At 44.7% G+C, this 15,043-nt stretch overlaps 1 protein-coding gene across 1 annotated transcript in view; it reads right to left on the bottom strand.

Annotated features, from left to right (window-relative positions):
* Positions 1-15,043, bottom strand: part of PAPPA (pappalysin 1) — a 178,720-nt gene that overhangs the window by 106,523 nt on the left and 57,154 nt on the right. The window contains exons 5-6 of the mRNA XM_054646502.2: positions 11,086-11,278; positions 4,963-5,084 (exon numbers count right to left, since the gene is read on the bottom strand). Coding sequence (XP_054502477.2) covers positions 4,963-5,084; positions 11,086-11,278 — 315 coding nt within the window. The remainder of the gene's footprint in view (positions 1-4,962; positions 5,085-11,085; positions 11,279-15,043) is intronic.

Here is a 15,043-nt window from a genome sequence, read left to right as displayed (position 1 = left end):
TTTACAGGTTGATCTAGCATGTTGTGCAAGGCCCCTTTTTTGGAGGCACATGGAGCACAGGTCTGAGCTGTCTCTTTGCTCTCATTGTGATGGAACAACAGGCACTTGTGCTTTTACTCTTCTCACCATTGGCTGTGTTCAACTACATGGGAGGTAGTACTAAAAAATAATGAAAGCCACAATGCTTGCTGGGTTCCCAAATACTATGGTAACATTACAACTTGGCGTGGAGTCATGGACTGCAAGATCCAGAGGGGTCAGACGGGTGGAACAGTTGGTAACAGAATCCAGTGAGAGCTATAAATTCCCTTTTCCTTCCCAAATAATCACACAAAAAGGGAGGCAAGCATGACAGGGAGAAGGCAAAGTACAGAAAAGAAGATAAAGAAAGGTAATGAGAGGAGAGAAATGCAGAAGGCAGAGGGGAAAAAAAGGACAGCACAGTTGTTTGCAACTGAGGAAAAAGCAAGATAAACTACTGGGCATACATGGACAAACGGGACATCACTACTAATTTAAAGAGAAAAGGGCAACGTGTGAAGGTTATTCTGATTGTCTGTGATTCAATGAAGTGTTAGAAATGTGTCTCTTTTGTCAAGGATAAACAGCTCAGGGAATTCTCCTGTTCATACCAAATGAACCCAGATGCAGAATAGATTTCCTGGCAGCCTTCCTGTGATTCAACATTATTGTCCTGCAGATGCCCAACTTTTCATGCTTCCCCCTCACCTCCCATGTCCCAGAGCCCCTCTCCCCTCCTCACATGGCACAGAGCAGCAGGAATGCCACTAAGACCAGCATCTGGAGGGAGCACAGCAGTGGTACATTTTGAAGAGAGCCAGAGGTCCATTTAACACGCTCGAGTTTCCCCCCTGGCAAGAGCCCTGTGGATAATCACTGTGAGCAGCAATACCCCATTCAGCTCACGTTATCTCACCCTCATTGCCAGCTGGGTGTGCTTGGCTGAGCCCTCTGACGACTTTCTCAGACCCACAGCAAACTCCTGACTGCAGCCCTGAGGTCTTTTTTAACTCCAGCATCTCAGAGGGCCTTGGAAAGATGTGTGAATTTTACCACTGCCCTCTCGCAGAAAGGAAAATGGAACTAATGGCTCACAGCCCAGTGTGTCCCCACCTGGGATCCTGCAAATTCACCTCTGTCAGTTCAAGGCTCAGTAAGACTTAAATTCCAAACAAACCTGCACGTTTTGGTAGATCAGTGTGTGATCCCTGGAGGTGCATGAATTGGACTCAGCCTCCAGGGAGCTTAGCACACAGAGCATTACCCCCAGACAGGTAGATTGCAGTCATTCATAAACTAAAAACCTCAATGAAGCTGAGATAAAGGGACTCTTTTAAATAGTATCCAACACCTAGACCTAGGTAAGAAAGATTCATTTAATTATGGAAGAGGACAAAAACCTTATTTCATATAACTGGACTTCTAGAAATAGGTAAATACTCTGAAAATTACAAATATTTGTCTGTAGAAAGAAAGGGTGTAGAAGTTATTCTTCCCCCTGCATTCAGATTCTGAAAATCCTTTGCCTTACGAAACAGATCAGACACAGAACAGCATCTCATGCAACATCTCCTCTTGCCTAACAGAAAACAGGAATGTGAGGTTTGTGAGGTTGAGCCAAACCCCATGTCCTGGTTGGAGAGCAGGGATGGCAGGTTAGGAGGGTGCCTTTCCCTAAAATGCTGTCCTACAGCCTGGTGTGTCAATCCTTCCTTGTGCAGTTAAGAGCAGTCCCTGGGATGAATTCCCCAGCACAGGTACAGAGTCTCAGAGGCCATCTGGCATCAGGAGTCTCAGAATATCACCCCTCCTACAACTACAACTCACCTGCCACATTTCTTAGGTGGTCAAGATAAAGGAACCATCCAATGGGATTCCAGCATCCAGCTGGGCAGTAAGATACAGAAGGAATTGCTGTTGAGGGAAATATTAGACCCAGGAAAAGGCTGAGGTCTAGGGGCAGTGCAAGGCAGCAACATTTTTATAATAATCTCACACTTCTCTCAGTCAGGAGTGAGCCAGGCAGGAGGAACTGTCTGATATATGCATATATTGCACAGCAAGTAAAGGTACCCACTGGGCTTGAGCCAAAATCACCTTTCTTACATAAAACCCCCTTTTGACAGAGTTATGGAGGTGCTGTAAGGTTTGTTGACCTAGCTGGTGCTGCTGGTGAGAATCCAGGTAGGTTAGAGCCTTCTGGCTCTACGGTGAAGATAAAGAGTAAATCAGAGCTGCCTGATCTCATGAGCCTTCCAACAACCCCTGCCAAGGAACAAGCAGCCCCTCGTGCAGGGGCCACAACGGGCTGAGAAAGAACCATGAGATGCCTCAGGCTCAGTGTTGGATCCCACCATGCTCAGGAACGAGCAGGGAATTAGGAAGGACACTGACCACAGCAGGGTTTTGCAATGGGCACAGCTCCCACATAGGCCAGACCACTGCTGGTGCAGCTGCCTGGGGTAGGAGACCTCAGGAAATTGAGATCAAACCCAACCAGAGCTGCTCCAGAGACACGTGGGGAGTGTGGTTTTCTGCTCAGAAGCTGGATGAGTCCTACAGAACATTTTCCATGAGTGTCATCTCAGATTTTAAACCAAGTTCATTTCGGCCATGCTTGTGCCTCCTTTGTCTTTGTTTTCTACAGACATTCAAAGCTGTGGAGATTTACACCCAAGAACCCCTGCAGAAAGTGAATTTAAAGCTTGATGTCTTGAGTACTCACAGAGAGACAATTAAAGAAGCCAGACAATGATCTAACTGCTATTTTTAACTCAGACCAAGTGCAAATAGGCAGAGGAGTGGGGTAGTGGAGACAGAAAATCATGGAGCAACAAACACCATACACTGGGTATATTTTCTACCCTAAAGTGGCAACAACTCATTAATCCTGAGGACATGATTACCAAACTTCTGTTCCATAGAAGTGGCACAGGAGCAACTAAATGAGACAGATAAGGATCAGACTTCACCCTTTATAGTTAAGAACATGCAGGCACACACAGCAAGAAGAGGAAATTAAATGCAAAATGCTGCTGAGTAATAAATCTTAGAGTAGTTTAGTTTCTCTAGGAATGATGCCTCTGGCAAGACGTGTGAGATCTAGAAGTTTTCAAATCAAAGCTTGGTGGAGAAATTTTGATGGAACTGCATATTTCAATGGAATACATAGTCCTTTCAAAATAAAAACACTTTGCAAAATTGGGTTTATTTGGCCAAAATTTTATCCTGGAAGAGAAAATGGCAAGAAATTTTTAACACTATGGGAACATTGTGTTTTGACATTTTTGTGAGAAACCTTTTCACTTTTGCACCTTGAAACACTTTCCATTTTGATATTCAAAGTTGCTTTTGCCCTAGATTCTATACTTAAAGTGTATATTTTCAAATGTCATAATTTAACCGAAGTTCATACGAGCTAAACAAAACATTTTGGCTGGCCTCAAACACTTTTTGTTTTTAATTTTCCTTCATGGAGAATTTCAAAAGTTTCAAGTTTTGTTCCAAATGAAAACAGGTTTCAAAGTCTTGTAATCCTTGGCTAAGTGGAAATTCCACCTTCTACCCTGAGCTACTACTGCAAGTGATCCAAACTTTGCTAATGCTGTTTACTGGGTGATCCAATCACCCTCAAACCCAGAGTGCTGCTTCCCAGGATGGAGCTTCCCCCCACAGGCCAGGTGTGCTCTGAGCTGTGCCCAGCAGCCTTGGATGCCCTAAAATCATGGGATGGTTTGTTTTGGAAGGGGCCTTAAACCTCCACCCCTGCCATGGGCAGGGATACCTTCCACTATCCCAGGTTGCTCCATCCAACCTGGACTTGGACACTTTCAAGAATGGGGAAGCCACAGCTGCTCTGGGCAACCTGTTCAGAATTTAGGGGGTGAGTTGGAGTGAAACACAACCTCTGCTGGGCTCCCACCCTGGGACACAGGTGTGTGGGGCAGAGGACACTGACCACTGTCCCATCAAGCAGCAGGGGCACAGCTCATTGCACGTGTCCTGACCTTAGGACAAGGGAGAGCTCCTGGGTGCCAGATTAAATAATATCCCTTGCTGAATAACTCCCATGTGCTTTATTTGTGGGACAAATAAACCCTTAACATAAGGAGGTATTTGTATAACAAGTTTGCAAAATCCAGGATTGTCCTTGGGGCTCGGTGAGCTCACCTGTGTGCTCACAGTGAAGTGTGGCTACTCCGGAAGGAAAAGCTCATGAGGGACAGGCTGAAATAATGCTCTGCTCTTTCCAAACTGTGATTTGGGATGACTGACCTTTGCCTGGTACAATCTTAAATATGCTCCACCACACACACCCAGGGACGCAGCGGAAGGGACGTGTGGAGGAGTTAATGATGGAGATCTAATGGCACTGCACAAGCAGCCCTGCAGACCATTCCCCCTCCAACAGGCTCCAAGAGAATGACTTGCAAAACACCCTGAACAAGAGGGCTTGACGTGGTCACCTGCATTCCTGCTGCAGGGCACTGGCCCAAAGGGCAACCTCCTTCCAGCCTGGCTCCTGCTGCAGCCCGCTGCTATTCACCACAAGTGAAGGCAGCACAAATCAGGCCCAAATAAAAAATGACTCTTCACTTCTGGAGTTGGAGTAGAGGGAGAAAACAGCTCCCCTGAGGAATTCATCTGGCAGATGTGAATGGTCAGCATTTCTTGGCACTCTGCTGCTTTGTGAAATTCATGTTCAGCTCCTGGAATTCACTTAATTCATGGGCAGGGGCAGGACTCAGGGGCCAAAACACAGGTATCTGAGCCAGTGGCATTCCTTCAGGGCACAGTGCTCCTCTGCCCCGCTAGCTCTGCCCACGTTCCATGCAGGTATAACCAATCACTCCCAGATTTTCCCCCTGTCTGTGTGGCTCCCCCTTTGCTCTGTCCCACCTTCTGTCCCACCGTGTGTTAGCTCCCACCCCTGTGACTCACCTTCTGCCTCCCGTGGGCTCCAGTGCCCCGAGGGATCGCAGGGCATGGGAGAAGAGGCGCTGAAGGCGTATTGCACCAGGACTCTTCCCTCTGCACACAGATCACATGCTGATCCCACTTCTCTAGGAGGCCAGGAAAACAGGAAAACACACCAACTTAGTAACAGCTGAATGAGCTGCTTATTCAACTATATTAAAAGCAATAAGACTTAGAATTCAGGTCCACTTAACCCCCTTTTCTCAAGGCATTGACAAAAGTGTTTTCTGATGCTGACCTTCTGTAGATTTAAGTCAAGAGCCTGTGTAGAAAGCATTTTTGAGCCCTCTATCCAACACAACATGACAGCACCTGGGAAATCACATTCACCTATATTTTTTTCCCCTGCCCTTCACTGGACCAAACCACTACAAAAGAAAACACGTGTTGTTTAGGGGTTAGAGCAGAGAAAATTTCCTCAGGAGTTTTCAGATCTATTTCTGCTCTCACCATGGATTTATTTATTGCTTGAACTTGCAGTATCTTCAGGATTGTCCTACCAGCAAGATTGGCTGAGCAGGGATATCCAGTTAAACACCAATTCACAAATAACGAACTAGTTTGGGTTGGAAAGGGCTTAAAGCTCATCTCATTCCACCCCTGCCATGGCAGGGACACCTCCCACTGTCCCAGGCTGCTCCCAGCCCTGTCCAGCCTGGCCTTGGGCACTGCCAGGGACCCAGGGGCAGCCCCAGCTGCTCTGGGCACCCTGTGCCAGGGCCTGCCCACCCTCATAGGGAGTAATTTCTTCCTAACATCTTATCCAAAACTACTCTCCATCAGTTTAAATAGTTTTGCTAATACATTCACAAGATCAGGGTTTAAGTTGATGTAGACTGGAGTAACTCTAATATCCTCCATAAGGTTAAGCTGATTTATATCAGCTGAGGATGCAATTCACACAGTTCAGCCCTATGTTCCTTGGGGTCACAAATCTGGAACTCTGTATGACCCAAAGTACATGGTTATTTACCCCAGTAAGCTGCTCACTATTCAGAATTAATTGTTCTGTGTTAAGGAACACTTTCTGCTGAAATGGAAAGTTAAAAATTAATTATCCTAATGATCAAATGCACCGGAAAGGACAGAAGTTTTAGGCAAACACTTTGTGTGTAACACAGTGTACTCGCTATGCTACTCTAGTAAGAACGGCTTGAGTCAATTATTAAATAATTTATATCAACTACTATAATCAGCTATGCAAATTTTAACCATCATAACCGCCACTGCATGATTTATTTTAGCACTGCTGTGAAGAGAGGACTGTGGGCCTCAGGCAGAGGTTATTTGGGATCCTCAGTGGCTGAGCCACCCTGAGAGAGACAGTAACTGGCTGAATTGTGCAGTGCAGGAAGGGATGCACCTGCTGAAAACACCTGAAAAATGCAACGTGGCAGTGGGTCAGAATAAAGAAGAGGGAGACAAAGGTGGCCCTCTCTTCCTTTCATGGTCTGCAGCACTGGTAATGAAAAAATGTGGGCATGTTGTGAGTAACTTCTCTTCGTGTCTCACTTCACCCACTTGCACCACTGGCATGACACTGCCTCCCTATTTCATTTCTCAGCTGCCTATTTAGCAGAGGTTTAGGTGTCTGACTCAGCTTGCCTGAATAATACATGCAAAACCAAATAAAAAAAAAAAAATCAAGAAACCTGAATAAATGGTCCTGAGAAATCAAAATGCAGAATTATTGTTGTGCAGTTGTTCTTCAGACACTTCCACGACCAGTCAGGATAGAAGTCCCTGCAATAATAATCCTTCAGTTTCTCTACAAAGAGACTCCTGCATTAGCACTTGGTCCTGGATGAGGAGAGGGCTCTGGAAGCCAAGTTTCCACAATTAGGACTGCTTTTTACTCAAATTAGCAGCTATACAATTTCATCACAGGCTGCCATGGTGGAAAAAAACTGTAGGCTTATGGACAAACATTTCCTTTTACCAGTGAGGACTTGGAGGTAAGAGAGAAATCACAAGGAGCATCATGTGGGAAAGGCTATGAGCAAACTTTCTCTTTTTACTTTTCCAGTTTGGGAGCCAAACTCAACCCTGATGTAACTCCACTGGCTGAAAGGACTTACACAGGGGATGGATGACTCTTGGGTTAAAGTTTTTGGTCTGCAGACTCTTGCACACAAATCCTATAAAGAGCCATGAATGTCAAACCTAATTATGGAACTGCATTTACAGGCTTATGAAAACCTAAGCCAGGTCCTTATACCTTATGAAGCCATAGACAACAAGAAAAAAACGAGCATAAATTGGTTCAAAAAACCCTATTAATTAGGAATGATAGCCATATCTGCCACCTTATACACAGTGGCACATGACTGCCCAAAGTGCAGGCTAATGGAAAATCTAGACTTCTCTGTTTTCTAATAAGCCAAGTTCTGGGGAAATTCCAGCTCATGAAGTTCAGAGCACAGGAGGAATTCATTCCTACAGCATGATATTTCAGTGAAGTGCGTTCAAAATCTAAAGATTACTAGTGAAAAACAGACCATTTCCTTCAGGGCCAGCACCAGTTCAGTAGGCAACTCAAAACCACTAAAAATCTGTTGTTCCTTTGGGTAAAGAGTGCCTTTTTACAGACTAAATTTGAGCTGCTGTACTTGAAATTCAGGATTGGTCCTCTCCCCTCTAAGGCACTGAAACTTTCCAGCAAGGTTTAACAGAGTCATTATCAAGCCCAGCCATCTCTGGGACACCACACTGACCAAAATACTTGCTTGCTAAGAATGAGATAGAATCAGATTCATGGAAATTAATGCTGTCACCTCAATGAAAACTTGGAGAAAGATGCATTCAAAGATTTCTGCCCAAATTTGCTGCAGAGCCCCATGACAATTACCCTTCACATCTGCCCATGCATCTCAGACAGGAGGTGCATGAATGGATGTTCAGAGACAGCAGATGAACACATCCAATGGATGCAGTCAGGAAATGAAGGGACTTCTCTTTTTCTGCCTTGTTTTCCCTTGTTTCTTTTGCTTTATTGTTATTTTATTATTACATGTTATTGTGTGTGCATTTCTTTGAAAGGGAGGATGGAGAATGGGAAGGATTCCAATCCTGTGGACAGGAGCTAGAAGAAGAAATGCTGGTTCTTGATATATTTGGTTACTGGGGATGTCTGGGAGCCCAACCAGCTGCTGGAGCTTAGGATCAAAGCATCTTGACAAATTTACATGCAGGTAAGTGACTCTCTAGAGTAAGAGAGCAAATATCAATAGAATGCTCTGAAGAGGGTCCATCAGAAAGCAGATTTTACTTCTGTGCACAACTCTTGTGTCTAGTTTTGCTAAATTGTGAGAACACAGGAGAGTCATCCCCAAATTTATAGGAACTAGGAGTTAACATTGCTCTCTGCCCCTAAATCCACGGAAGTAATCATGTAATTTGAAGACTCTAAGAGGAAATCATCTAATGCACCTATGAAGGGGTTGCATCTAAGCAGGGAACAGACACACAGTCTTTACTTCCATGCCCCATCTCCCTTCAACCTGTCAGGACCTCCCACAGATACAGCCAGCCCAGTGGTACGTTTTTAAACAGAAGGCTAAATTTTCCCTCCCTGACTTTCATTAAGCAGAGGTCACTGCCTGTGCACAGCTCTGGAGAATAAAAGAGACATAAAAGGAACTTGAGTTACGCCGAGCACGCCCACAGCAGCATTGTAATTGGGATCAGGAGTGAGCTCTGGGAGTGAAATTCCTCCTGTTCCCTGCTTCCAGCACTCAGTCCTGGAGCAGGGAAGCTGGGCCCAGTTTTTTCTCACCCAGAGTGGAGGTGTGCTGCAGGACCACACCTGATGTGCTCCTGTGGGAGCCCCCTGACGTCAGGTCTTCATTAACAACTGTTTTGCGCTGGAGATCTCCTTCTATTGGGCCACAACACTTGCTAATGTAGCCAGAGCCATTCATCCTTTGAAGGCCCTTTTACACTGTCAAAACAGCAAGGAAGGGGCCTCTGTGCATTAGAAACCAGGCCCAAGGCACTCAGCAGCTGAGTATCAGTCTTCTGTTTTTTACATGAATAGTCCCATTGAAGTGAATGAGTTTATTCATTCAAGTGAGGCAAGTAAAATTTGGGCCAATGGTGTGCACTTTGTGTAAAAATATCTGCAAAGATTTACAGTATTCCCACACACAGATAAGATTATACTTGGCCAATTTTACCTCCTACTTGTCTTGCACAGTGACCCAATTTCACAAATTGATACAGGCATGAGTCTCTGACCGAGCAGTGCTGGACACGGCGGTTCTGGAAGTTCAGCACGTGGGCTTTTCCAGGATTAGTCACTAGAATAACACTCTCATCCTTGTTTTGATTAGCAGATCAAAAATTTGGGCATGTTTTAGACAGGATCATTTATATGTTTCAGTGACATTTTTAAATGGTCACGGCAACATTGCTGTATCTGTTAGCAGTGGGAATCTCATTTTAACAAGGAATTGGACTCAAAGTATTTGAGGCTGTCTCTTTAAATCTCTTCAGTAATACTGAGCACACAGATTTGAAAACCCAAAGGACTTTTTTTTCCTGGAAAATCACTCTTTATTTAACATATGATAACTCTGTTATGAAATTTTAGATTTAACAGGCTATCCACTGTGTGTTATTTAAGAAGCAAGTAACTAGAGGTTATTAAGAACATATTGATTGAGTTATAAGAAATATGTAATAAAGTCATATTTGGTTACATAACAATTAACTCTGCATCAATGTGTTTTTTAGAGGCACATGGCATTTATTTAACGCACAATAAGCATCTTCTGAAATCTAAATTAAATTGGAGAAACTTAATTTACCTAAAAATGATTATGGGCTGAAAAATTCTGAATTAATTTTCAGAACTATATGAGTCCTTTTTGCAGGTAGGGAATAAAAGGATTTGGTTACAAAACCATAATTAAAGCAAACACTGTTCAGAGCACAAGACCTCTCTTTATCAATTCCTAACAGGATTTGATTTCCCTCCCCATATTAATCTGCAATAAGGGTGGAAAATCTCATCTGAGCAGAAAATAACAGCTCTCTGCCTAGTGGGATAAAGCACAAGCTGGCCACTGAAATGGCCCCAGTGTCCTAGCAGTGCTGGAAGGAGTTTCATCCCTGATGGAGGCAGTGGTTTCAAGGTGCTCTCCCAGCACAAAGCAGCAGTGCTGAGGCAGCTTTTTGGGTGCTAATACGCTTGTAAATTTGGCCTCCTGTGCTCTGAACTGCTGCGGTCCTGAAGGACACTCCAAGTTTGCTCTCTATAAAACAACAAAGCAAGAGGTGGGGAAGAAGTGCAAACGGGGATGTGAGTTAATGGTAACGCGAGAAGGTCACTGATTTGGGAAGTTCTCTGCCAGGACTCCCATAGCTCCTGCAGCTCATCCAAGAGCTGCATAAGAGCATTTAGATGAACTACCCAGTTACTCAGGTCATACTGGGGCAGAATTGCTCTGAATGCGGGCTGCAATGAGATGCAACTCCTGCCCAGAGCCCTCCATTTTCCATTATTGATATCACATAGCTGCATGCCTGCCAGACAGGAATACACACCCCTACACTGACCTACAGAACAATATTCACATCATATCCAGGGGTCTGGGACTTTGACTCTGCCTTGCTCAATTCCCATCTCACATCTACAGCTCAGGGGAGGAGGCAGCATTTGTTCCTGCCCCCAGTCCAGCCACCTCCCTGCCCACGAGCTCTGTGTTGTAAACACAAGATCCACTTTGTCCTTGCAAAGGGAGGAGGGGGGAACATGCAGGCACAGCTGAAGCCCACAGGTATTCGTGAGCAGCAACAACAGCAGGAATCACAGGGCCGGAATCTTTGATTGAAAATTCCTCCCATAACATATGGAGAAAGATTTGCCCTTTACATGGCAAATCAATGGCCTTCAACTGAGTGCTACAGGCTGAGAAAGGAAGAGCAGACAACAGATCAATAACCTCCTCAGTATGAACCAATTTAGGAAAGAGCCTTAAGCCAGGCTGAGCACAGCACACGACCAAGCTGCCCTCCTGGAGCGGGGCCTCCAGCTCTACCCTTCCCATCTTTCCAGCATGAAAGTACAGAGCAGAGCATGATCACCTTTCAAAGAAGTGGCCATCGATGGGTGGAAACCACTCGAGGGTGACAGAGGTGGAGGTGCGAGCCACAATCTGGGGGGCAATCGCCACGGGGGCCGGTTTCTTGGTGGGCTGCCAGCTCTGGTAGACCAGGTCCAGGTAGCAGTGCATCCTGGCCACCTGGTTGGGCGTGAAGGAGTCGGTGCAGTCATCGTCTGCAATTCAAACAGAAGCCTCGTCAGCCACGTGGGACAGGAGGTGGGAGCAAGGGGAAGAATTACGACCTGGTGAATGGCAGCTCCTTGGAAGGGCCGGGCTGGGATCCCACAGCACTTCAGAGTTAATGGTCTGTGAAGGAATTAGCGCAGCCATCACTTGTGGAGGCAGGTGAAAGGAAACAATGGTTAAAAAGGAAGAAAATAAATCAATAAACGTTCCCTCCCCCTGACCTGGGATACACCTGAAGCACCCAGAGATCATCCCTAAAGGAGGCAGAGACACGGAGGGGAAGAAACAGAAAGCTTCAGTGCAGCACCTTCTGGGCCACCAGTGGAGCTCTGGGTTTAAAATAATTTCACATTTAAAATAATATCTCTGGAAGGGTAAAGAATTTCACATTTAAAATAATATCTCTGGAAGGGTAAAGGATGGTAGTGTAAGGAAAAAGCACTGACTGGGAGTCATGCAAACCACGGGCAACAGAGTGTCAGATCTCTTAGATTAAAACACAACAGAATTTAAAAATACATAACTTTTAAAGTTCTTAAATTTTCTAATGAGAAAATAAAAATGTTCTGAAAGATCAATTCAAAATTTCAAACATTGATAAAAACATTCATCATTTCAAACATTGATAAAAACGTACATTTTTGATGCAGAAAATAACTTCAGGTCTATAGAATTCTCCCCCATTACCACTATGATTCTTACCCCTTTCCAAACTTTTCACAAACATTTCTTGATATTTCTTATTTCTTTTTTCATTCAAAATGGAGGGATAATATGCTGGATGACGTCCCATAAATACCCATTTCTCATTTCATCTTGTTTTCCTCAAACATGATTTGGCAACAAGTACACATCCAGTGCCCTCTGAACACCATACAGCTTTACAACTACAATGCCCCAGAGAAGCAGAAAATTGCTGTTTCTCTATTGTGCAGATCCCAGAGGGAATAACTATGTTGTGCAAAGTCACCCAGCAAAGCCATGCTGAGGAACTCGATGCTAAGCACTTCAACCATTTTTCTGGTGTTCTTCCCATCAGATGAAAAGCTCTTGAAAACACAGAGCGTTTCTTCACATGTGCCTGCAGAGTTCCCAGCCCAGCAGAGCTCAGTCCCAGCTGGGATCCAAACAACAATGACAGTTCTGCACAGGTCAAGTGCTGCACTTCTCTGGGAAGATGCAGGTCACCGGAGGCTGCTCGTGTAAGTTCAATATTGTGACAGCGTTAGGAGGTGCTCTGATGTTTGCAAGTCTGTGCCCTGTGGTACTCCAGAGGAGCAAGAAAATAGGAATTTCTTCTAAAGACAAATGACTATTTGCTGGCTAATTTAAAACCTGGCCACATCTTCCCAGAGATGCAGGCAAAAGGAGGTGGCTCTGGTCGGGATCCAGCCCTCCCACAGTAGGGACACACCAGCACAGGTGCTTTCCTGTGTCTCTCCCAATCCCACTGAGCAGTGACACTCCTCTGATCAAACATGCACAGCAGATAGAAACACACCATCCTCTTGATAATATCTACAAATCCCTGTGGGTATGCAAAAAGCTGCTTTAATGTGACATCTCTGGATTTCCTTAATAATTATCGATGGTCTATCCCTGAGCACGCTGTAAAAGCCATAAATATTCTTCACGGAAGCACAGAAGGAGACAAAGGCCCTTAATAGCCATCATAAAAGAACAATAAAATATATATAGGACAAAGCAGTGGGACAATGGCACAGGAGAAAGATGAGCTGCATTCTCAATCTGTTTAAACACCAGCACAGCCTGTGTCCAGGGGGAGGGGAAGGGAGGAGAGGCAAGGGAGAAAGGTGTTCCACTCAATATCAAGAAAGGTTCAAGCAATAATTAGAGAAATTCTATACTTTGCTGGGGTGGTTAGAGAAATTAGTAATTAGAGAAATTCTATACTTTGTTGGTTACTCCAACAGAATTCAGAGGAAGAATTTGTAATGATTTCATGAAAAGTCATCTAAAAGACTAACTTATCTTTTATTTGGGAACACCACAGCTATTTGGACTTGTAAAAATAATTTACAAGTCCTATTTCTCACACTACCTAATCTTTTGGCCATTGGTAACTTGTTATTCCAGGAAAAATAAAAAATTATCAGTCAAAGTCTGTGCTTTGCTCAGGGCTGGGGGTAGCTGAACAGATGGATGGGACAGGAACAGACAGACAAATACAATAGGATCAAGCTGCACACGAGCAGCAAAACAGAAATGAAAGAAAGGCAATTCCTAGAACTGCATGACCTCAACCTACATGTTTCAAAGGTATTTTGACAGCAATTTGATATCCTGCTATATTTTACTCTACTGGCAACAACAGAAAAGCAAACAGATTCATGCTTGAGCTCTAGAGATATCTATCATGTCGCTTCACTTAATTTTTCAAGGAAAAAGAAGAGGTTTCAGCTCAGAACACCAGCACACATGTATCTCCCAGGAGCAGATGGGTATCTCTGTGGTCTGCCTCAGCTCCCGAGTCAGCTGGCAAGGCAAGTTCTCTTAGGAAGATAAGAGCTCAGAGTTTTGAAACAGGCACGTTCCCCCCCTCACCACATCCACACGAGCAGACTTGGTGGGGGGATTTTGTCATCTGGAGTGGCCCTGTCTTATCTGAGGGATGTTACCATGGGGCTGGGCTTGGTGCTCAGGCTCCCTGCCTGACCACAGGCACCACAGCACAGAGCACACTGAGGAGCTGACTTGGTGTGTTTGTCCCTGAAAGCACCCTCTAAACAAATAGAAAAATAGAGAGAAAACTCGGCATTGCTTTTAGCTAGTGCCACAAAGGGCATAAAAGCATTTTGGTTATAAATCATTTCAATCCATGCCCCACATGACATTAAACACTTTGCTTCTCTACAGTTTTATTACAGAATAAGCACTCCTGTGACCTTTTGAGTGGGAAATCTGTGTTTTTGCCTGGAGTATAAAGGTGCCCTTCAGTGTCTGTTAGTATATTGGTTGCCTTTAAAATATTGTTGATTCTGTCAGCTCACTGTCACAGATTGTCACCACAGAGAGACCCTGCGGCTCAAAATAAGAGGAAATACAAATCAAGGTATCCCCTGCTCCTTCTGAGAAATAACAGAGGAGCTTTCAGCTCCCCTTGGGCTTCCAGAGGTGCATCAAGGACCCCACTCCAGCCTCACCCAATGGGACAGAGTCACAGGAGCAAATGCCCTCTTTAGGATATGCTCTCTTGGGAGAATGCTCATCGGGGCAGCAGAGCTGTGCCTGCAGAGTTGTAACATCAGCTTTTCCTTTGAGGGGTGGTTTTATACCACACTGATATGGAGCCTCTGTTGTTGCACTCCCAGTACAAACCAGCACAACACACTGGTAGTCCTTCAGGCAGAATCCCACTGTTCACATTCTGGGATGTGATTCCAAATCAAACCCAAACATGGCATTTCAACAGACACCTGGAGGCACGGGCAGTGCCTCATTAGTTGTCCACTTGTCACAGAATTATCTGACAGCCTTGATGGTATCAATATTCATATGACATTCTATATCTCCTTGGGAGAGTATAAACAATCTCTGGATTTGAGTTTTTCAAAGACCTCATAGATCAGGCATCCAGATCTCAGAGAAATAGGGTGTCAGGTTTGCTGTAGAGCCTTTAGAAGCTGTTTTCTTAATGCTTATCTCATTTCTTCCATCCCCCAAACCTTCTGCCTGGTCTTCGCATGAAACCCTGTGAATTCGGGGAACACTGGGATAAAAGAAAAGGAGAA

Source organism: Agelaius phoeniceus, chromosome 21 (genome assembly GCF_051311805.1).
Source record: "Agelaius phoeniceus isolate bAgePho1 chromosome 21, bAgePho1.hap1, whole genome shotgun sequence".
In the NCBI taxonomy this organism is placed as follows: Eukaryota; Metazoa; Chordata; class Aves; order Passeriformes; family Icteridae; genus Agelaius; species Agelaius phoeniceus.
Note: the sequence above shows the minus strand (reverse complement) of the source record. Positions and strands in the feature narration are given on the sequence as shown.